The following is a 25,762-nucleotide window of genomic DNA, read 5'->3' as shown; positions in this document are numbered from 1 at the left end:
TCGATTATTTCGTGTTTCGGTATTTAAACCCATGTAATTCGATATCAGTCTGGTAAAGAACCCTTTTGATGAATCTAAGTATTATTGATTTATGTGTAACACTTCTTTAATATTTCATTTGTTTATTTTAAGTAAGCAAATAAACATATCTCAACTACTTGAAAAATAACTAATTTATTTTTAGACTTATTGAATTAGAATCAACTTACATTAGAATTTATTTTACAAAAATTGCTTCAGTCTAAGACCTTTATTTTCTATGACTGTACATATCTTTTATTTATTAAAGCAACGGTCTTTGACGGAAACTTTTTTTATAATATAAATTCTTGAAAGAATAAATTCATTATTTGTAATTATGCGGGAAAAATATTTCTACCTACCGAAATAAATTATTTAAATTTATATAAATTTAATGGTAATCAATCAAAGCTTGTATGATTAGACAAGGAAAGGTTTTTATTTTAACAAAAATTTACCCACTGTTAACTTAAGTAACATTTAAAATTCCCAACCCTCTCACAATTGTTAGATTTTAGACAATTTTTCCTTACTTTATTATTTGTCTGGAATCCTATTAAATTTTAGTTAAAATGATTTTTATTTTTCTCAAGCTTAAACACAAAAATTACATTTTAGTAATAAGTGATCAGTACAAACCTAATTAATAAAATTGGATTTTTTTAAATAACGAAAAATTTCAGTTTTAATATTAAGCTTTTCGAAAAAAAAATTAACAAATATATCCCTACATCGACTTAACCCCATTAATTATTTAATTAACTTTCAAGTACCCCATTAGATATTCAACTACATTAATAACTTAATTAAAACAAAATTAAAACAGAAGAACAAAGAGACAAGTTCATAAATTAGAACGAAGTTTTATTGACTAATTTAGTTTTACATTATCTAATATTGGGCCTGTTGCACTTCCTGTTGGGGCTGGGCTGGGGCGACCGGGGCTTCGACTGGAAGGTTGTTGGCCTCGGACCTGGGTCCGGTCACCGGCTCCTCTGGCTTGGGATCCACGACGTTCACGTGGTCGGCAAGGGGGTTCTTGGGTCCGATGTTGCCGGTGGGGTCGTAGGGAAGCATGATTTTCACCTTGACTCCGATCACACCTGTGCGAAAAATTATTGTTAAAAATTTGGTTCTTTTGGTGGTTTTTCATTGGAATTTTTAAGGCGTCGTTTGCATCAGTAGTTTTGGGTTAAAAAAAATTTTCATCAATAATTCATTAAAAAGACCATCGTGGTAACATCATTACAAAAATAAAAATATAAATTCCAGTTTTGTGAGAAAGTTTAAATCACAACAATAAATTAGATAACTTTATCAATTTTTTGTACTAACCTTGCCTCAATTGGACGTGTCTGACGGCGGTACCAACGTAATCTCTAACGAGTTGACCGGAGTGGATCATGAGTCCGTCGGTGAATTTCATGGCCTTGGCACGCTGTCCTCTCACTTTCCTGGAATGAAAATCTTAAATTAATTTGGGTACATTTAAGGAAATAATACAATTTTATTTTGTATCAATTACCAAGTAGGAGTTAGCTACCAAGTATGAGTTAGGTACACAGTATTAGTTAGCTACCAAGTATTACTTAGCTACCATTCAGGAGTTATCTACCAAGTATGAATTTGCTACCAAGATAGAGTTAGCTATAAAGTATGAGTTAGCTACCAAGCAAGAGTTAGTTACAAAGTATGAGTTAGCTACCAAGTTTGAGTTTGCTACTAAGCAGAAGTTAGCTACCAAGTTTCAGTTAGCTACCCTGTATGAATAAGCTATCAAGTAGGAGTTAGCTATTAAGTATGAGTTTTACCAAGTATGAATTAGCTACTAAGAATGAGTTAGCTACCAAGCAGGAGTTAGATACCAAGTTTGAGTTAGTTAGTAAGTATGAGTTAGCTACCAAGTAGGAATTAGCTATCAAGTGTGAGTTAGCTACTAAGCAGGAGTTAGCTACCAAGTTTGCTACCAAGTAGGAGTTAGCTACCAAGTATGAGTTAGCTACCAAGTATGAATTAGCTACCAAGTAGGAGTCAGCTACCAAGTATGAGTTCCTTACCAAATAGGAATTAGCTACCAAGTATGAGTTAGCTACCAAGTTTGAGTAAGCTACCAAGCAGGAGTTTGCGAACAAGTAGGAGTTAGCTGCTAAGTATAAGTTAGCTATAAAGTATGAGTTAGCTACCAAGTAGTAGTTAGCTACAAAGTAGGAGATAGCTACCAAGAAGGAGTTAACTACCAAGTATGAGTTAGCTACCAAGTTTGAGTTTGCTACTAAGCAGAAGTTAGCTACCAAGTTTCAGTTAGCTACCCTGTATGAATAAGCTATCAAGTAGGAGTTAGCTATCAAGTATGAGTTTTACCAAGTATGAATTAGCTACTAAGAATGAGTTAGCTACCAAGCAGGAGTTAGATACCAAGTTTGAGTTAGTTAGTAAGTATGAGTTAGCTACCAAGTAGGAATTAGCTATCAAGTGTGAGTTAGCTACTAAGCAGGAGTTAGCTACCAAGTTTGCTACCAAGTAGGAGTTAGCTACCAAGTATGAGTTAGCTGAAAGTATGAGTTAGCTACCAAGTAGTAGTCTGGTACCAAGTAGGAGTTAGCTACCTAGTAGGAGTTAGCTACCAAGTATGAGTTAGTTACCTAGTATGAGTAAGCAAACATTTGACTTTGTTATTTCATTATAAATGACTTATTAATCAACAGTCTAATACACAATTTTGATTTTATATTTGAAAATCTGTTAATTATAAATGCTTTTAAGATACTATCACGGAACTAAGACTCTCAGCATTATGTAACAGTAAATCTCTTTATTAGTTAACTTAAACTAACTATTACACAACATCCATAGTTTTTCATTTAGTATACAACACTAGTCTATTTATGTTTTTTAGAATTTCATTTAGTATACTTAAGGTGCTGTATATTTTAGTCTTTCACACAATATTGCTAATGTCTATAAAAATTGGTCGATTTAGGATGTTTTCAGTAAACCATCGTTAAGCTAAAGCTTTAGGCGACATGTTTTGATAAACCACTTGACTCTACTTAAAGTGCAGCACTCAAGATAAAATACAGCCTACTTCCACTAATTTGAAGGACTACATACTTAGAATAACAAAAAACTTTTAGCAAAATAATAAAACTTAATGTTCTCATTTGATTCGGTTGAAGTTTATAAATTTTAATGCAACTTGATAAAATAATCAACAATTTTATAAAACTTTTAGTATGATGGCGATAAACAATGATTCAATAGTTGGATTATTTCGGTCTACTGTGATGTGATAGTTGTATTGTTTTAAACTACTGTGATGTGATAGTTGTACTTTTGCGACCTACTGTGATGTGCTAGTTGTAACATTTTGATTTGCTGTGATATATTATTTACATTGTTTCTCTAATTCATTATTTTCAATTTAAATAATCAATGATATGTATATTGTTTCATAAAGAGTTATAAGTCATCAATTGGTGATTACTTTAATAGTAAAAAATTTACTTTTAATAATCTTATATTTTTATTCTGTTCACACGACAAGTATAAACGTCAAAAACTTTTAATAAAAGTCATAGGATTTTATAGCTTGCTCTAAAACAACTAAAATAGACATAACTTAACTGATATACATAGTATCATGAGTTAAACTATAACTTTGTTTGGCCTACTTCAAGTTTGTACTCATGTAATTTCTATATCTTTTAAAATTATGACAATCTTAAGACATGATATGCAATCTAAAGTTCGGGTAAACACTTACCAACTTTTACTTTTGTAAAAAGTTAATAATAAAAAGAGTTATAACAACTATAGTAAGCTACCAAGAATGAGTTAGCTACCAGGTATGAGTTAACTACCAAGAAGGAGTTAGCTACCAAGTAGGAGTTAGCTACCAAGTATGAATTAGCTGTCAAGTATGAGTTAGATACCAAGTATGAGTTAGCTACCAATAATGAGTCACTTACTAAGCAGGAGTTAGATACCAATTTGAGTTAGCTACCAAGTATGAGTTAGCTACAAAGTAGGAGTTAGCTACCAAGTAGGAGTTAGCTACGAAGTATAAGTTAGATACCAAAAGTGAGTTAGCTACCAAGCAGGAGTTAGCTACCAAGTATAAGTAAGCTACTAATAATGACTTTGCTACCAAGTAGTAGTTAGATACCAAGTTTCTAGTTAGCTACCAAGTATAAGTTAGCTACCAAGTATGAGTTACCTACCAAGTAGGAGTTAGCTACCAATCAAGAGTTAGCTACCAAGTATGAGTTTGCTACCAAGTAGGAGTTTGCTACTAAGCAGAAGTTAGCTACCAAACAGGAGTTAGCTAACAAGTTTGAGTTTGCTACCAAGTATAATTTAGCTACCAAGTATAAGTTAGCTACCAAGTATAAGTTAGCTACCAAGTAGAAGTTAGTCACCAAGTGTGAGTTAGCTACCAAGCAGGAGTTAGCTAACAAGTATGAGTTTGCTGCCAAGTAGGAGTTAGCTATTAAGCAAGAGTTAGCTACCCAGTTTAAGTTTGCTACCAAGTAGGAGTTAGCTACCAAGTATAAGTTAGCTACCAAGTATGAGTTAGCTACCAAGTATGAGTTAGCTACCAAGTGGGAGTTAGCTACAAGTAGGAATTAGCTACTAAGTGTGAGTTAGCTACCAAGTAGTAGTTAGCTACCAAGTATAAGTTAGCTACCAAGTATGAGTTAGCTACCAAGTATGAGTTAGCTACCAAGTAGGAGTTAGCTACAAGTAGAAGTTAGCTACTAAGTGTGAGATAGCTACCAAGTATGAGTTAGCTACCAAGTAGGAGTTAGCTACCAAGTATGACTTAGTTACCTAGTATTAGTAAACATTTTTTTTAACTTTGTTATTACATCAAAAATGACTTATTAATCAACAGTTTAATACACAATTTTGATTATATCTTTGAAAATCTGTTAATTTTAAATGCTTTTAAGATACTATCACGAAACTAAGACTATCAGCATTATGTAACATTAATTACTTAACTTAAACTACAATTACATAACATCTAAAGTTGATGATACACTAGTGTATTTATTTTCGTTTAGAATTTCCTTTAGTATTCTTAAGGTGCTGTAAATTTTAGTCTTTTACACAATATTGCTAATTTCTATAAAAATTGGTTGATTTAGGATGTTTTCAGTAAACCGTCGTTGAGCTAAAGCTTTAGGCGACATGTTTGATAAACCACTTGACTCTCCTTAAGGTGTAGCACTCAAGATAGAATACAGCCTACTTCCACTAATTAAAAGGACATATACTTAGAATAACGAAAAACTTTTAACAAAATAATAAAACTTAACGTTCTCATTTGATTTAGTTTAAGTTTATAAATTTTAATGCAACTCGATAAAATAATTAACAATTTTATAAAACTTTTAGTATGATGCTGATAAACAATGATGCGATAGTTGGATTGTTTCGGTCTACTGTGACGTAATAGTTGTATTGTTTTAAACTACTGTGATGTGATAGTTGTACTTTTGCGACCTACTGTGATGTGATAGTTGTAACATTTTGATTTGTTGTGATATGATAGTAACAATGTTCGTTCATTTCATAATTTTCAATTTAACTAATCAATGATATGTATATTGTTTCATAAAGAGTTAAAACCATCAATTGGTGACTACTTTAATAGTAAAATTATACATTTAATAGTCTTATATTTTTTCCAAGTGTGAGTTAGCTACCAAGCAGGAGTTAGCTACCAAGTATAAGTTAGCTACCAAGTATGAGTTAGCTACCAAGTAGAAGTTAGCTACCAAGTGTGAGTTAGCTACCAAGCAGGAGTTAGCTGAAAGTATGAGTTTGCTACCAAGTGTGAGTTAGCTACTAAGTATGAGTTAGCTACCAAGTAGGAGTTAGCTACCAAGTATGACTTTGTTACCAAGTATTAGTAAGCATTTTTTTTAACCTTGTTATTACATCAAAAATGACTTATTAATCAACAGTTTAATACACAATTTTGATTATATCTTTGAAAATCTGTTAATTTAAATGCTTTTAAGATACTATCACGGAACTAAGACTATCAGCATTATGTGACAGTAAATCTGTTTATTACTTAACTTAAACTAACAATTACACAACTTCTAAAGTTAATGATACACTAGTGTATTCATTTTTGTTTAGAATTTCCTTTAATATACTAAAGGTGCTGTATATTTTAGTCTTTTACACAATATTGCTAATTTATATAAAAATTGGTCGATTTAGGATGTTTTCAGTAAATCATCTTTGAGCTAAAGCTTTTGGCGACATGTTTTGATAAACCACTTGACTCTACTTAAGGTTCAGCACTCAAGATAAAATACAGCCTAACTCCACTAATTTAAAGGACTACATACTTAGAATAACAAATAAATTTTAACAAAATAATAAAACTTAATTTACTCATTTGATTTGGTTTAAGTTTATAAATTTTAATGCAACTAGATAAAATAATCAACAATTTTATAAAACTTTTAGTATGATGGCGATAAACAATGATGCGATAGTTGGATTGTTTCGGTCTACTGTGATGTGATAGTTGTATTGTTTTAAACTACTGTGATGTGATAGTTGTACTTTTGCGACCTACTGTGATGTGCTAGTTGTAACATTTTAATTTGCTTGTATGATATTTACATTGTTTCTCTAATTCATTATTTTCAATTTAACTAATCAATGATATGTATATTGTTTCATAAAGAATTATAAGTCATCAATTGGTGATTACTTTAATAGTAAAAAATAGACTTTTAATAATCTTATATTTTTATTCTGTTCACACGACAAGTATAAACGTCAAAAACTCTTAATAAAAGTCATAGGATTTTATAGCTACCTCTAAAACAACTAACATAGACATAACTTAACTGATATACATAATATCATGAGTTAAACTATAACTTTGTTTGGCCTACTTCAAGTTTGTACTCATGTGATCTCTATATCTCTTAAAATTATGACAATCTTAAGACATGATATGCAATCTAAAGTTCGGGTAAACTCTTACCAACTTTTACTTTTGTTAAAAGTTAATGATAAAAAGAGTTTTAGTTGTTAAAGAACTATAGTAAGCTACCTAGAATGAGTTAGCTACCAGGTATGAGTTAACTACCAAGAAGGAGTTAGCTACCAAGTAGGAGTTAGCTACCAAGTATGAGTTAGCTGCCAAGTATGAGTTAGAAACCAAGTATGAGTTAGCTACCAATAATGAGTTACTTACCAAGCAGGAGTTAGATACAAATTTGAGTTAGCTACCAAGTATGAGTTAGCTACAAAGTAGGAGTTAGCTACCAAGTAGGAGTTAGCTACCAAGTATGAGTTAGATACCAAAAGTGAGTTAGCTACCAAGCAGGAGTTAGCTACCAAGTATAAGTTAGCTACTAATAATGAGTTTGCTACCAAGTAGGAGTTAGATACCAAGTTTTTAGTTAGCTCTCAAGTATGAGATAGCTACCAAGTATGAGTTACCTACCAAGTAGGAGTTAGCTTACAAGTATGAGTTAGCTACCAAGCAAGAGTTAGCTACCAAGTATAAGTTTGCTACCAAGTAGGAGTTAGCTACCAAGTATGAGTTAACTACCAAGAAACAGTTAGCTACCAAGTATGAGTTTGCTACCAAGTGGGAGTTAGCTACCAAGTGTGAGTTAGCTACCAAGCAGGAGTTAGCTAACAAGTATGAGTTTGCTACCAAGTAGGAGTTAACTACCAACTATAAGTTAGCTACCAAGTATGAGTTAGCTACCAAGTAGAAAATAGCTACTAAGTGTGAGTTAGCTACCAAGCAGGAGTTAGCTAACAAGTATGAGTTTGCTGCCAAATAGGAGTTAGCTACCAAGCAAGAGTTAGCTACCCAGTTTAAGTTTGCTACCAAGTAGGAGTTAGCTACCAAGTATGAGTTAGCTACCAAGAAAGAGTTAGCTACCAAGTATGAGCTTGCTACCAAGTGGGAGTTAGCTACCAAGTGTGAGTTAGCTACCAAGCAGGAGTTAGCTAACAAGTATGAGTTTGCTACCAAGTAGGAGTTAGCTACCAAGTATAAGTTAGCTACCAAGTATGAGTAAGCTACCAAGTAGAAGTTAGCTACCAAGTGTGAGTTAGCTACCAAGCAGGAGTCAGCTAACAAGTATGAGTTTGCTGTCAATAGGAGTTAGCTACCAAGCAAGAGTTAGCTACCCAGTTTCAGTTTGCTACCAAGTACGAGTTAGCTAATAAGTATAAGTTAGCTATCAACTATGAGTTAGCTACCAAGTATGAGTTAGCTGCCAAATAGGAGTTAGCTACAAGTAGGAGTTAGCTACTAAGTGTGAGTTAGCTACCTAGTATAAGTAAGCATTTTTTTAACTTTGTTATTACATCAAAAATGACTTATTAATCAACAGTTTAATACACAATTTTGATTAGATCTTTGAAAATCTGTTAATTTTAAATGCTTTTAAGATACTATCACGAAACTAAGACTATCAGCATTATGTAACAGTAAATACTTAACTTAAACTAACAATTACACAACATCTAAAGTTGATGATACAGTAGTGTATTTATTTTTGTTTAGAATTTCCTTTAGTATACTTAAGATGCTGTATATTTTAGTCTTTTACACAATATTGCTAATTTATATAAAAATTCGTCGATTTAGGATGTTTTCAGTAAACCATCGGTAAGCTAAAGCTTTTTGCGACATGTTTTGATAAACCACTTGACTCTCCTTAAGGTGCAGCACTCAAGATAAAATACAGCCTACTTCCACTAATTTAAAGGACTACATACTTAGAATAACGAAAAACTTTTAACAAAAAAATAAAACTTAACGTTCTCATTTGATTTGGTTTAAGTTTATAACTTTTAATGCAACTCGATAAAATAATTAACAATTTTTTAAAACTTTTAGTATGATGGCGTTAAACAATGATTCAATAGTTCGGTTTTTTCGGTCTACTGTGACGTGATAGTTGTATTGTTTTAAACTACTGTGATGTTATAGTTGTACTTTTGCGACCTACCATGATGTGATAGTTGTAACATTTTGATTTGTTTTGATATGATAGTAACAATGTTGGTTTATTTCATAATTTTCAATTTAACTAATCAATGATATGTATATTGTTTCATAAAGAGTTAAAAGCATCAATTGGTGACTACTTTAATAGTAAAAATTATACCTTTAATAGTCTTATATTTTTTCCAAGTGTGAGTTAGCTACCAAGCAGGAGTTAACTACCAAGTATAAGTTAGCTACTAATAATAAGTTTGCTACCAAGTAGGAGTTAGCTACCAAGTATTAGTTAACTACCAAGAAAGAGTTAGCTACCAAGTATGAGTTTGCTACTAAGTGGGAGTTAGCTACTAAGTGTGAGTTAGCTACCAAGCAGGGGTTAGCTAACAAGTATGAGTTTACTACCAAGTAGGAGTTAGCTACCAAGTATAAGTTAGCTACCAAGTATGAGTTAGCTACCAAGTAGAAGTTAGCTACCAAGTTTGAGTTAGCTACCAAGCAGGAGTTAGCTACCAAGTATGACTTAGTTACCTAGTATGATTAAGCATTTTTTTAACTTTGTTATTACATCAAAAATGACTTAGTAATCAACAATTTAATACACAATTTTGATTATATATTTGAAAATCTGTTAATTTTAAATGCTTTTAAGATACTATCACGGAACTAAGACTATAAGCAATATGTAACAGTAAATCTCTTTATTACTTAACTTAAACTAACAATTACACAACATCTAAAGTTGATAATACACTAGTTTATTTATTTTTGTTTAGAATTTCTTTTAGTATACTTAAGATGCTGTATATTTTAGTCTTTTACACAATATTGCTAATTTATATAAAAATTCGTCGATTTAGGATGTTTTCAGTAAACCATCGGTAAGCTAAAGCTTTAGGCGACATGTTTTGATAAACCACTTGACTCTCCTTCAGGTGCAGCACTTAAGATAAAATACAACCTAAGTCCACTAATCCAAATGACCTCATACTTAGAATAACGAAAAACTTTTAACAAAATAATAAAACTTAACGTTCTCATTTGATTTGGTTTAAGTTTATAAATTTTAATGCAACTCCAAAAAAGACTAAGCAAATTTATAAAACTTTGAGTATGTTTGCGATAAACAATGATGCGATAGTTGGATTTTTTGGTCTACTGTGACGTGATAGTTGTATTGTTATAAACTACTGTGATGTGATAGTTGTACTTTTGCAACCTACTGTGATGTGATAGTTGTAACATTTTGGTTTGTTGTGATATGATATTAACAATGCTGGTTTAATTCATAATTTTCAATTTAACTAATCAATGATATGTATATTGTTTCATAAAGAGTTATGAGCATCAATTGGTAACTAGTTTAATAGTAAAAAATATACTTTTAATAATCTTAAATTTTTTTTCAATTCAAACGACAAGTATAAGCGTCGAAAACTCTAAATAAAAGTCATAGGTTTATATAGCTACCTCTAAAAAAACTAAAATACACATAACTTAACTGATATATATATTATCATGAATTCAACTATAACTTTGTTTGGCCTACTTCAAGTTTGTACTCATGTAATTTCTATATCTTTTAAAATTAGGACGATCTTAAGACATGATATGCAATCTAAAGATCGGGTAAACACTTATCAACTTTAACTTTTGTTAAAAATTAATGATATAAAGAGTTATAGTTGTTAACCAACTATAGTTAGCTACCAAGTGTGAGTTAGCTACCAAGTATAAGTTAACTACCAAGAAAGAGTTAGCTACCAAGTATGAGTTAGCTAACAAGTTAAAGTTAGCTCTGTAGTTAAAGTTAGCTACCAAGTAGGAGTTAGCTACCAAGTGTAAGTTAGCTACCGAGAATGAGTTAGCTACCAATCAAGAGTTAGATACCAAGTTTGAGTTAGCTACCAAGTATGAGTTAGCTACCAAGTATGAGTTAGCTAACAAGTATAAGTTAGCTACCAAGTGTGAGTTAGCTACCAAGTTTGAGTTTGCTAACAACTATGAGTTTTTTACCAAGAATGAGTTAGCTACCAAGTAGGAGTTAGATACAGAGTTTTTAGTTAGCTACGAAGTAGGAGTTAGCTACCAAGTAAGAGTTAGCTACGCAGTATTAGTTAGCTACCAAGTAGGAGGTAGCTACAAAGTGTGAGTTAGCTACCAAGCAGAAGTTAGCTACTATGTATAAGTTTGCTACCAAATGTAAGTTAGCTACCAAGTTTGAGTTTCTACCAAGAATGAGTTAGCTACCAAGCTAGAGTTAGATACCAAGATTCAGACAGCTACCAAGTATGAGTTAGCTACCAAGTAAATACTAACCTTGGTAGCTAACTCATTCTTGGTAGTTAACTATAGTTGTTTGACAACTATAACTCTTCCTATTATTAACTTTTAACAAAAGTAAAAGTTGGTAAGTGTTTACCCGAACTTTAGATTGCATATCATGTCATAAAATTGTCCTAATTTTAACAGATGTGGAAATTACATGAGTACAAACTTGAAGTAGGCCAAACAAAGTTATAGTTGAACTCATGATGTTATATATATCAGTTAAGTTATGTTTATTTTAGTTATTTTGAAAGTAGCTATAAAATCCTATGACTTTTAATTTGAGTTTTTGACGCTTATACTTGTAGGTTGAACAGAATAAAAATATTTGATTATTATAAGTATATTTTTTATTATTAAAGTAGTCACCAATTGATGCTTAACATTCTGTATGAAACTATATATATGTCTTTGATTAGTTACAATTTTAGCTCGAAAAAAACAAAAATCGACACAATTTAATCGATATATGTAATATCATGAGTTCAACTATAACTTAGTTTAGCCGACTTTACGTTTGTACTGATGTAATTCCATTTCTTTTGAAATTAGAATAATCTCAAGACGTTATATGCAATCTAAAGTTTAGGTACACACTTACCAACTTTTACTTTTGATAAAAGTTAATGAGAGAAAATGTTAAAGTTGTTAAAAACTTGAGTTTGCTACCCAGTATGAATTAGATACCAAGTATAAGTTAGCTCCCAAATATGAGTTAGCTACCAAGTATTAGTTAACTACCTAGTATGAGTTAACTACCAAGTATGAGTTAGTTACTAAGTGTAAGTAAGCAAACTGATTAACTTTGTTTATATATAAAAAATGACTTATTAATTAACAGTTATATACACAACTTTGATTAATCTTTGAAAATCTGTTTATTATAAATGCTATTAAGATACTATCACGAAACTTAGACTATTAGCATTATGTAACAGTAATTCTCTTTATTATTAAACTTAAATTAACATTTAATAACATCTAAAGTTGATAATACCCTAATGTACTTATTTTTGTTTACAATTTCTTTAGTAGCCTAAAGATGCTGCATAGTTTAGTCTTTTACACAATGTTGCTTACATAAACAAAATTTTGTTAATTTTGGATGTTTTCAATAAAATATCGGAAAGCTAACGCTCTAGGCGACATGTTTTGATAAACTACTTGACCCTCCTTAAGGTGTAGAACTTAAGATAAAATACAGACTACTTCCACTAACTAAAACGACTACTTACTAAGAATAACGTAAAACTTTTAACAAAATAATCAAACTAATCGTTCTGATTTGATTTGTTTTAAGATTTTAAATTCTAATGCAACTGCATAAAACACTAAGCAAAATTATAAAATTTTAAGTATGATTGCGATTAACTATGGTGCAATAGTTGTATTGTTTCGGTGTACTGCAATGTCATAGTTGTATTGTTTCAAACTACTGTGATGTGGTAGTTGTACTTTTGCAACCTACTGTGATGTGATAGTTGTAAAATTTTGATTTGTTGTGATGTGACAGTAGTATTGTTGCTTCATTTTCTAACTTTGAATATAACTAATCAAAGATATGTAGATTGTTTTAAATAAAGTTATAAGCATCAATTGTCAGCTACTTTACTAGTGAAGAATATACTTTAATAATCTAATCTTTTATTCTGTTCACACTACAAGTATAAGCGTCGTAAACTCTTATTAAAAGTCATAGGTTTTCAGAGCTACGTCCAAAACAACTAAAACCGACGTAACTTAATTAATATATGTAATATCATGAGTTTAACTATAATTTTGTTTAGCCGACTTTACGTTTGTACTGATGTAATTTCCATATTTTATTAGATCAGGATACTCTTAAGACATGGTCTGCAATCTAAAGTTAGGGTAAAAGCTTACCAACTATTACATTTGTTAAAAGTTAATGATAGAAAAAGTTATAGTTGTTAAAATCTTGAGTTACCTACAAGGTATGAGTTAATTACCAAGTATAAGTTAGCTACCAAGTTGGAGTTATTTACCAAGTATGAGTTAGCTACCAAGTAGAAGTTAATTACCAAGTATGAACTAGCTATCAAGTAAAAGTTATCTACCAATTATGAGTTAGCTACCAATTATGAGTTAGCTACCAAGCAATAGATAGATACCAAGTATAACTTAGCTACCGAGTAGGAGTCAGCAACAAAGTATGAGTTAGCTACCAAGTATGAGTTAGTTACCAAGTAAGAATTAGCTACCAAGTATAAGTTAGCTACCAAGTATGAGTTAACTACCAAGTAGGAGCTAGCTACCACTTATGAGCTAGCTTCCAAGTATGATTTTGCTACCAAGCAAGAGTTAGCTCCAAGTATAAGTTAGCTACCAAGTATGAGTTAGCTACTAAGTTTGAGTTAGCTACCAAGTATGAGTAAGCTACCAAGCAGGAGTTAGCTACTAAGTATGAGGTTGCTACCAAGTATGAATTAGCTGCTAAGTATGAGTTTGCTGACTAGTAGGAGTTAGCTACCAAGCAGGAACTAGCTACTAAGCAGGAGTTAGCTACCAATTATCAGTTTGCTACCGAGCAGGAGTTTACTACAAAGTTTGAGTTAGCTACCAAGTATGAGTTAGCTGCCAAGTATTTGTTAGCTAGCAATTATGAGTTAGCTACCAAATATCAGTTTGCTACCAAGTATGAATTGGCTACTAAGTATGAGTTAGCTACTAAGTATGAGTTAGCTATCAATATGAGTTAGCTACCAATTATTAGTTAGCTGCCAAGTTTAAGTTAGCTACCAAGTAGAGTTTGCTATCAAGTATGAGTTAGTTACCTAGTATGAGTAAGCAAACTTATTAACTTTGTTATTACGTCAAAAACGAATTATTAACTAACAATCGAAAATACAACTTTGATTATATCGTTGAAAATCTGTTGATTATTAATTTTTAAGATACTATCACGGAACTAAGACTCTAAGCATTATGTAACAGTAAATCAATTTATTATTTAACTTAAATTAAAAGTTATACAACATTTAAACTTGATAGTACACTAGTCTAATTATTTTTGTATACAATTTCTTTAGTAGCCTAAAGATGCTGCATATGCTAGTCTTTAAGACAATGTTGCTTTTCTCTATAAAATTTGGTCGATTTTGGATATTTATCATGAGTTTAAATATAACTTTGTTAAGCCGACTTTACGTTTGTACTGATGTAATTTCTATATTTTATTAAATCAGGATACTCTTAAGACATGGTCTGCAATCTAAAGTTAGGGTAAAAGCTTACCAACTATTAAATTTGTCAAAAGTAAATGATAGAAAAAGTTATAGTTGTTAAAATCTTGAGTTACCTACAAAGTATGAGTTAACTACCAAGTATAAGTTAGCTACCAAGTTGGAGTTATTTACCAAGTATGAGTTAGCTACCAAGTAAAAGTTAATTACCAAGTATGAACTAGCTATCAAGTAAAAGTTATCTACCAATTATGAGTTAGCTACCAATTATGAGTTAGCTACCAAGCAATAGATAGATACCAAGTATAACTTAGCTACCGAGTAGGAGTCAGCAACAAAGTATGAGTTAGCTACCATGTATGAGTTAGCTACCAAGTAAGAATTAGCTACCAAGTATAAGTTAGCTACCAAGTATGAGTAAACTACCAAGTAGGAGCTAGCTACCACTTATGAGCTAGCTTCCAAGTATGAGTTTGCTACCAAGCAAGAGTTAGCTCCAAGTATAAGTTAGCTACCAAGTATGAGATAGCTACTAAGTTTGAGTTAGCTACCAAGTATGAGTAAGCTACCAAGCAGGAGTTAGCTACCAAGTATGAGGTTGCTACCAAGTATGAATTAGCAGCCAAATATGAGTTTGCTAACTAGTAGGAGTTAGCTACCAAGCAGGAACTAGCTACTAAGCAGGAGTTAGCTACCAATTATCAGTTTGCTACCGAGCAGGTGTTTACTACAAAGTATGAGTTAGCTACCAAGTATGAGTTAGCTGCCAAGTATTTGTTAGCTAGCAATTATGAGTTAGCTACCAAATATCAGTTTGCTACCAAGTATGAGTTGGCTACTAAGTATGAGTTAGCTACTAAGTATGAGTTAGCTATCAATATGAGTTAGCTACCAATTATTAGTTAGCTGCCAAGTTTAAGTTAGCTACCAAGTAGAGTTTGCTATCAAGTATGAGTTAGTTACCTAGTATGAGTAAGCAAACTTATTAACTTTGTTATTAAGTCAAAAACGAATTATTAACTAACAATCGAAAATACAATTTTGATTATATCGTTGAAAATCTGTTGATTATTAATTTTTAAGATACTATCACGGAACTAAGACTCTAAGCATTATGTAACAGTAAATCAATTTATTATTTAACTTAAATTAAAAGTTATACAACATTTAAACTTGATAGTACACTAGTCTAATTATTTTTGTATACAATTTCTTTAGTAGCCTAAAGGTGCAGCATATTCTAGTCTTTAAGACAATGTTGCTTTTCTCTATAAAATTTGGTCGATTTTGGATATTTTCAGTAAACTATCGGTAAACGAAAGCTCTAGTCAATACGATTTGATAAACCACTTGACTCTCCTTAAGTTGTATCGCTTAAGATAAAAAACAGCCTACTTCTACTTACTAAAAGAACTACTTACTTAGAATAACGTAAATCAATTAACAAAATAATAAAACTAATAGTTCTCATTTGATGTAGCTAACTTGGTAGTAACTAACTCATTATTGGTAGCTAACTCTTGCTTGGTAGCTAACTTATAATTGGTAGCTAACTCACACTTGGTAGCTAAGTCATACTTTGTAGCTAACACATACTTGGTAGCTAACTCTAACTTGGTTGCTAACTCATACTTGGTAGCTAAGTCTTGCTTTGTAGCTAAATCAAACTTGGTAGCTAAATCATACATAGTTGCTAATTCTTGCTTGGTAGCTAACTCATACTTGGTAACTAAGTCATACTTGGTAGCTAACTCATACTACGTTGCTAACTCTTAATTGGTAGCTAATTAAAAACTTGGTATCTAACTCCTACTTGGTAGCTTACTCATACTTTGTAGCTAACACATACTTGGTAGCTAACTCATACTTGGTAGTTAACTCCTACTTGTTAGAAAACTCAAACTTGATAGCTAACTCATACTTGGTAGCTAAGTTTTGCTTGGTAGCTAACTCAAACTTGGTAGCTAAATCATACATGGTAGCTAACTCCTGCTTGGTAGCTAACTCACACTTGGTAGCTAACTCATACTTGGTAGCTAATTAATACTTTTTAGAAAACTTAAACTTAGTAGCTAACTCATACTTCGTAGCTAAGTCTTGCTTGGTAGCTAACTCAAACTTGGTAGCTAAATCATACTTGGTAACGAATCTCCTTGGTAGCTAACTCATACTTTGTAGCTAAGTCATACTTTGTAGCTAACTCATACTACGTTGCTACCTCTTAATTGGTAGCTAATTAAAAACTTGGTATCTAACTCCTATTTGGTAGCAAGCTTATTCTTGGTAGCTAACTCATATTTGGTAGCTAACTCATACTTGGTAGCTAAGTCATACTTGGTAGCTAACTCCTACTTGGTAGCTAAATCCTACTTGGTAGCTAACTTATACTTGATAGCTAACTCCTACTTGTTAGAAAACTCAAACTTGGTAGCTAACTCATATTTGGTAGCTAACTCATACTTTGTAGCTAACACTTACTTGGTAGCTAACTCATACTTGGTAGCTTACTGAATCTTTGTATCTAACCTCAGCTTGGTAGCTAACTCATTCATGGTAGAAAACTCGCACTTTTTAGCAAACTCAAACTTGGTAGCTAACTTACACTTGGTAGCTAACTCATACTTGGTAGCTAACTTATACTTGTTAGCTAACTCAAACTTGGTAGCTAACTCATGCTTGGTAGCTAAATCAAACTTGTTATCTAACTCTTACTTGGTAGCTAACTCATTCTAGGTAGCTAACTTATACATGGAAGCTAACTCCTTCTTGGTAGCTAACTCACACTTGGTAGCTAACTCCTACTTGGTAGCTAACTCTAACTACTGAGCTAATTTTTACTTGGTAGCAAACTCATACTTGGTAGCTAACTCTTTCTTGGTAGTTAACTTATACTTGGTAGCTAATCACACTTGGTAGCTAACTATAGTTGTTTAAAAACTATAACTCTTTTTATCATTAATTTTTAACAAAAGTTAAAGTTGGTAAGTGGTTACCCGATCTTTAGATTGCATATCATGTCTTAAGATTGTCCTAATTTTAAAATATATAGAAATTACATGAGTACAAACTTGAAGTAGGCCAAACAAAGTTATAGTTGAACTCATGATAATATATATATCAGTTAAGTTATGTCTATTTTAGTTGTTTTAGATGTAGCAATAAAAACCTATGACTTTTATTTAGAGTTTTCGACGCTTATACTTGTCGTTTGAACAAAATAAAAATATAACATTATTAAAAGTATATTTTTTACTATTTAAGTAGTCACCAATTGATGCTTATAAATCTTTATGAAACAATATACGTTTCATTGATTAGTTAAATTGAAAATTATGAATCAAAACAACATTGTTACTATCATATCACAACAAATCAAAATGTTACAACTATCACATCACAGTAGGTCGAAAAAGTACAACTATCACATCACAGTAGTTTAAAACAATACAACTATCACGTCACAGTAGACCGAAAAAATCCAACTATTGCATCATTGTTTATCGCAATCATACTCAAAGTTGTATAAATTTGCTTAGTCTTTTTTGGAGTTGCATTAAAATTTATAAACTTAAACTAAACCAAATGAGAACGTTAAGTTTTATTATTTTGTTAAAAGTTTTTCGTTATTCTAAGTATGCGGTCATTTAAATTAGTGGACTTAGGTTGTATTTTATCTTAAGTGCTGCACCTGAAGGAGGGTCAAGTGGTTTATCAAAACAAGTCACCAAAAGCTTTAGCTTACCGATGGTTTACTGAAAACATCCTAAATCGACCAATTTTTATAGAAATTAGCAATATTGTTTGAAAGACTAAAATATACATCGACTTAAGGATACTAAAGAAAATTCTAAAAAATATAAATACACTAGTGTATCATCAACTATAGATGTTGTGTAATAGTTAGTTTAAGTTAACTAATAAAGAGATTTACTGTTACATAATGCTGATAGTCTTAGTTCCGTGATAGTATCTTAAAAGCATTTAAAATTAACAGATTTTCAAAGATATAATCAAAATTGTGTATTAAACTGTTGATTAATAAGTCATTTTTGATGTAATAACAAAGTTAAAAAAATGCTTAATCATACTAGGTAACAAGTCATACTTGGTAGCTAACTCCTACTTGGTAGCTAACTCATACTTGGTAGCTAACTCACACTCGGTAGCTAACTCATACTTGGTAGCTAACTCCTGCTTGGTATCTAACACTTTCTTGGTAGCAAACTCATTCTTGGTAGCTAACTCATATTTGGTAGCTAACTCCTGCTTGGTAGCTAACTCACAATTGGTAGCTAACTCATACTTGGTAGCTAACTTATACTTGGTAGCTAAATCACACTTGGTAGCTAACTCATAGATTGTTGTTAACACATACTAGGTAGCTAACTCATACTTGGTAGCTAACTCTAACTTCTTAAAAAACTCAAACTTGGTAGCTTACTCATACTTGGTAGCTAAGTTTTGCTTGGAAGCTAACTCAAACTTGGTAGCTAAATCATACATGGTAGATAACTCCTGCTTGGTAGCTAACTCACACTTGGTAGCTAACTCATACTTGGTAGCTAACTCATACTTGGTAGCTAACTTATACTTGGTAGCTAACTCATACTTGGTGGCAAACTTAAACTTGGTAGCTAACTCATACTTGGCAGCTAACTCCTGCTTGGTAGCTAACTCATACTTCGTAGCTAACTCATACTCGGTAGCTAACTCATACTTGGTAGCAAACTCATACTTGGTAGCTAACTCCTAATTGTTAGCAAACTCAAACTTGGTAGCTAACTTATACTTGGTAGCTAACTCATACTTGGTAGCTAACTCGTACTCTGTAGCTAACTATAGTTGTTTTAGTTATTTTTCACTTTTAAAGTAGTCACCGATTTATGCTCATAACTCTTTATGAAAAAAAAACAAATCATTGATTAGTTAAATTGAAAATTATAAATTAAAGCAACAATGTAACTATCGTATCACAGCAAATCAAAATGTTACAACTAGCACATCACAGTAGGTCGCAAAAGTACAACTATCACATCACAGTAACTTAAAACAATAGAACTATCACGTCACATTAGACCGAAACAATCAAACTTTCGCTTCATAGTTTATCGCAATCATACTAAAACTTTTTTAAAATTGTTTAGTCTTTATCGAGTTTCAATAAAATTTGTAATCTTAAACCAAATCAAATAAGAACGTTAAGTTTTATTATTTTGTTAAAAGTTTTTCGTTATTCTAAGTATGTGGTCATTTAAATTAATGGAATTAGGCTGTATTTTATCTTAAGTGCTGCATTATAAAGAGACTCAAATGGTTTATCAAAACATGTCGCCTAAAGCTTTAGCTTACCGATGGTTTACTGAAAACATACTAAATCGACCAATTTTTATAGAAGTTAGCAATATTATGTAAAAGACTAAAATAAACAGCACCTCAAGGATACTAAAGGAAATTCTAAACAAAAATAAATACACTAGTGTATCATCAACTTTAGATGTTGTGTAATTTTTAATTTAAGTAAAGTAATAAAGAGACTTACTGTTACATAATGCTGAGAGTCTTAGTTCCGTGATAGTATCTTAAAAGCATTTAAAATTAACAGATTTTCAATAATACAATAAAAATTGTGTATTAAACTGTTGATTAATAAGTCATTTTTGATGTAATAACAAAGTTAAGAAGTTTGCTTATTCGTAGTAGGTAACTAACTCATATTTGGTAGCTAACTCCTACTTGGTAGCTAGTTCCTGCTTGGTAGCTAACTCTTACTTGGTAGCTAACTCACACTTTGTAGCTAACTCCTAAATTGTAGCTAACTCATACTTGGTAGCTAACGCATACTTGGTAGCTAACTTATACTTGGTAGCTTACTCCTACTTGGTAGCTAACTCACACTCGGTAGCTAACTCATACTTGGTAGCTAACTCCTGCTTGGTATCTAACACTTTCTTGGTAGCAAACTCATTCTTGGTAGCTAACTCATATTTGGTAGCTAACTCCTGCTTGGTAGCTAACTCACAATTGGTAGCTAACTCATACTTGGTAGCTAACTTATACTTGGTAGCTAAATCACACTTGGTAGCTAACTCATAGATTGTTGTTAACACATACTAGGTAGCTAACTCATACTTGGTAGCTAACTCTAACTTCTTAAAAAACTCAAACTTGGTAGCTTACTCATACTTGGTAGCTAAGTTTTGCTTGGAAGCTAACTCAAACTTGGTAGCTAAATCATACATGGTAGATAACTCCTGCTTGGTAGCTAACTCACACTTGGTAGCTTACTCATACTTGGTAGCTAACTCATACTTGGTAGCTAACTTATACTTGGTAGCTAACTCATACTTGGTGGCAAACTCAAACTTGGTAGCTAACTCATACTTGGCAGCTAACTCCTGCTTGGTAGCTAACTCATACTTCGTAGCTAACTCATACTCGGTAGCTAACTCATACTTGGTAGCAAACTCATACTTGGTAGCTAACTCCTAATTGTTAGCAAACTCAAACTTGGTAGCTAACTTATACTTGGTAGCTAACTCATACTTGGTAGCTAACTCGTACTCTGTAGCTAACTATAGTTGTTTTAGTTATTTTTCACTTTTAAAGTAGTCACCGATTTATGCTCATAACTCTTTATGAAAAAAAAACAAATCATTGATTAGTTAAATTGAAAATTATAAATTAAAGCAACAATGTAACTATCGTATCACAGCAAATCAAAATTTTACAACTAGCACATCACAGTAGGTCGCAAAAGTACAACTATCACATCACAGTAACTTAAAACAATAGAACTATCACGTCACATTAGACCGAAACAATCAAACTTTCGCTTCATAGTTTATCGCAATCATACTAAAACTTTTTTAAAATTGTTTAGTCTTTATCGAGTTTCAATAAAATTTGTAATCTTAAACCAAATCAAATAAGAACGTTAAGTTTTATTATTTTGTTAAAAGTTTTTCGTTATTCTAAGTATGTGGTCATTTAAATTAATGGAATTAGGCTGTATTTTATCTTAAGTGCTGCATTATAAAGAGACTCAAATGGTTTATCAAAACATGTCGCCTAAAGCTTTAGCTTACCGATGGTTTACTGAAAACATACTAAATCGACCAATTTTTATAGAAGTTAGCAATATTATGTAAAAGACTAAAATAAACAGCACCTCAAGGATACTAAAGGAAATTCTAAACAAAAATAAATACACTAGTGTATCATCAACTTTAGATGTTGTGTAATTTTTAATTTAAGTAAAGTAATAAAGAGACTTACTGTTACATAATGCTGAGAGTCTTAGTTCCGTGATAGTATCTTAAAAGCATTTAAAATTAACAGATTTTCAATAATACAATAAAAATTGTGTATTAAACTGTTGATTAATAAGTCATTTTTGATGTAATAACAAAGTTAAGAAGTTTGCTTATTCGTAGTAGGTAACTAACTCATATTTGGTAGCTAACTCCTACTTGGTAGCTAGTTCCTGCTTGGTAGCTAACTCTTACTTGGTAGCTAACTCACACTTTGTAGCTAACTCCTACTTTGTAGCTAACTCATACTTGGTAGCTAACGCATACTTGGTAGCTAACTTATACTTGGTAGCTTACTCCTACTTGGTAGCAAACTCAAAGTTGGTAGCTAATTCTTGTTTGGTAGCTAACTCCCATTTGATAGCAAACTCATACTTGTTAGCTTACTCCTGCTTGGTAGCTTACTCACACTTGGTAGCTAACTCCTACTTGGTAGCCAACTCCTACTTGGTAGCTAACTCTTGCTTAATAGCTAACTGATACTTGGTAGCTAACTCCTACTTGGTAGCTAACTCATACTTGGTAGCTAAGTAAAAACTTGGTATCTAACTCCTACTTGGTAGTAAAATCATTCTTGGTAGCTATCTCATATTTGGAAGCTTACTCCTACTTGGTTGCTAACTTATACTTGGTAGCTAACTCATACTTCGTAGCTAATTCCTGATTGGTAGCTAGCTCCTATTTGATAGCTAACACACACTTGTTAGCTAACTCCTACTTTGTAGCTAACTACTACTTGGTAGCTAACTCATAGTTGATAGCCAACTCAAACTTGGTAGCTAACTTATACTTGGTAGCTAACTCCTACAAGTTAGCAAACTTAAACTTGGTAGCTAACTCTTGCTCGGTAGCTAATTCCTACTTGATAGCAAACTCATAATTGGTAGCTAACTCATACTTGGTAGCTAACTCCTACTTGGTAGCTAACTTATACTTAGTAGCTAACTCAAACATGGTAGCTAACTTATACATGGTAGCTAACTCCTGCTTGTTAGCTCACTTACACTTGGTAGCTAACTACTACTTGGTAGTTAACTCATACTATTTAGTTAACTCTTACTTGGTAGCTAACTCCTACTTGGTAGCTAACTTATACTTCGTAGCTAACTCATACTTAGTAGCTATTTCCTAATTGTTAGCAAACTTAAACTTGGTAGCTAACTCATACTTGGTAGCTAACTCTTGCTTGGTAGCTTACTATAAGTTGGTAGCTAACTCATACATAGTAGCTAACTCTTGCTTGGTAGCTAACTCATACTTGGTAGCTAACTCCTACTTGGTAGATAACTCACACTTTGTAGCTAATTCCTACTTAGTAGCTAACTCATACTTGGTAGCTAACTCAAATTGGTATCTAACTCCTGCTTGGTAGCCAACTCATTATTGGTATCTAACTCCTGCTTGGTAGCTAAATCATACTTGGTAGCTAACTCACACTTGGTAGCTAACTGAATCTTGGTATCTAATTCAAGCTTGGTAGCTTACTCACTCTTGGTAGCAAGCTCAAACTTGGTAGCTAACTTACACTTGGTAGCAAACTTATACATGGTAGCTAACTTCTGCTTGGTAGCTAACTCACACTTTGTAGCTACCTCCTACTTGGTAACTAACTTATACTGCGTAGCTAACTCTTACTTGGTAGCTAACTAAAAACTCTGTATCTAACTCCCACTTGGTAGCTAACTCATTCGTGGTAGAAAACTCATACTTGTTAGCAAACTCAAACTTGGTAGCTAACTCACACTTGGTAGCTAACTTATACTTGGTAGCTAACTTATACTTGTTAGCTAACTCATACTTGGTAGCTTATTCATACTTGGTAGCTACTTTAAACTTGTTATCTAACTCTTGTTTGGTAGCTAACTCATTCTAAGTAGCTAACCCATACATGGTATCTAACTCTTGCTTGGTAGCTAACTCATTCTAAGTAGCTAACTCATACATGGTAGCTAAGTCCTTCTCGGTAGCTAACTCCTACTTGGTAGCTAACTTTTACTTGTTAGCTAACTCATATTGGAAGCTAACTCTTTCTTGGTAGTTAACTCATACATGGTAGCTAACTCACACTGGCAGCTAACTATAGTTGTATAACAACTATAACTCTTTTTATCATTCATTTATAACAAAAGTTAAAGTTGGTAAGTGTTTACCCGATCTTTAGGTTGCATATCATGTCTTAATATCGTCCTAATTTTAAAAGATATAGTAATTACATGAGTACAAACTTGAAGTAGGCCAAACAAAGTTATTGTTTAACTCCTGATATTATGTATATCAGTTAAGTTATGTCTATTTTACTTGTTTTACAGCTAGCTATAAAAACCTATGACTTTTATTTAGAGTTTTTGACGCTTATACTTGTCGTTTGAACAGATAAAATATAAGATTATTAAAAGTATACTTTTTACTATTAAAGTAGTCACCAATTGATGCTTATAACTATTTATGAAACAATAAACATATCATTGATTAGTTAAATCAAAATGTTACAACTATCACATCACAGTAGGTCGCAAAAGTACCACTATCACATCACAGTAGTTAAAAACAATACAACTATCACGTCACAGTAGACCGAAAAAATCCAACTATCGCATCATTGTTTATCGCAATCATACTCAAAGTTTTATAAATTCGCTTAGTCTTTTTTGGAGTTGCATTAAAATTTATAAACTTAAACCAAATTAAATGAGAACGTTAAGTTTTATTATTTTGTTAAAAGTTTTTCGTTATTCTAAGTAAGTGGTCATTAAAATTAGTAGACTTAGGTTGTATTTTATCTTAAGTGCTGCACCTGAAGGAGAATCAAGTGGTTTATCAAAACATGTCGCCTAAAGCCTTAACCTACCGATGGTTTACTGAATTCATCCTAATTCGACAAATTTTTATATAAATTAGCAACATTGTGTAAAAGACTAAAATATACAGCATCTTAAGTATACTAAAGGAAATTCTAAACAGAATTAAGTACACTAGTGTATCATCAACTTTAGATGTTGTGTAATTGTTAGTTTAAGTTAAGTAATAAAGAGATTTACTGTTACATAATGCTGATAGACTAAGTTCCGTGATAGTATCTTAAAAGCATTTAGAATTAACAGATTTTCAAAGATATAATCAAAATTATGTATTAAACTCTTGATTAATAAGTTATTTTTGATGTAATAACAAAGTTAAAAAAATGCTTACTTATACTAGATAACTAACTCCTACTTGGTAGCTAATTCATACTTGGTAGCTAACTCACACTTGGTAGCTAACTCCTACTTTGTAGCTAACTCCTACTTGGTAGCTATCTCACACTTGGTAGCTAACTTCTATTTGGTAGCTAACTCATACTTGTTAGCTAAATCCTGCTTGGTAGCTAACTCACACTTGGTAGCTAACTCCCACTTGTTAGCAAACTCATACTTGGTAGCTAACTCTTTCTTGGTAGTTAACTCATACTTGGTAGCTGACTCCTACTTGGTAGCAAACTCATACTTGATAGCTAACTCTTGCTTAATAGCTAACTCATACTTGGTAGCTAACTCCTACTTAGTAGCTAACTCATACTTGGTAGCTAACTCATACTTGGTAGCTAACTAAAAATTTGGTATCTAACTCCTACTTAGTAGCAAACTCATTATTAGTAGCAAACTTATACTTTGTAGCTAACTCCTGCTTGGTAGCTAACTCACACTTTGAAAAAATATAAGACTATTAAAAGTATAATTTTTACTATTAAAGTAGTCACAAATTGATGCTTTTAACTCTTTATGAAACATCATACATATTATTGATTAGTTAAATTGAAAATTATGAAATAAACTAACATTGTTACTATCATATCACAACAAATCAAAATGTTACAACTATCACATCACAGTAGGTCGCAAAAGTACAACTATTACATC

General features: G+C 31.9%; 1 protein-coding gene across 1 annotated transcript in view; it reads right to left on the bottom strand.

Moving 5' to 3' along the window:
* Positions 1-912: 912 nt before the first annotated feature.
* The window catches only part of LOC145843166 (small ribosomal subunit protein uS3A-like), a 37,943-nt gene continuing 13,093 nt past the window's right edge, over positions 913-25,762 (bottom strand). The window contains exons 3-4 of the mRNA XM_082950628.1: positions 1,357-1,475; positions 913-1,124 (exon numbers count right to left, since the gene is read on the bottom strand). Of these exons, the coding sequence (XP_082806754.1) occupies positions 913-1,124; positions 1,357-1,475 (331 nt within the window). The remainder of the gene's footprint in view (positions 1,125-1,356; positions 1,476-25,762) is intronic.

Source organism: Thalia democratica, chromosome 8 (assembly GCF_965202585.1).
Source record: "Thalia democratica chromosome 8, ktThaDemo2.hap1.1, whole genome shotgun sequence".
Lineage (NCBI taxonomy): Eukaryota > Metazoa > Chordata > Thaliacea > Salpida > Salpidae > Thalia > Thalia democratica.
Note: the sequence above shows the minus strand (reverse complement) of the source record. Positions and strands in the feature narration are given on the sequence as shown.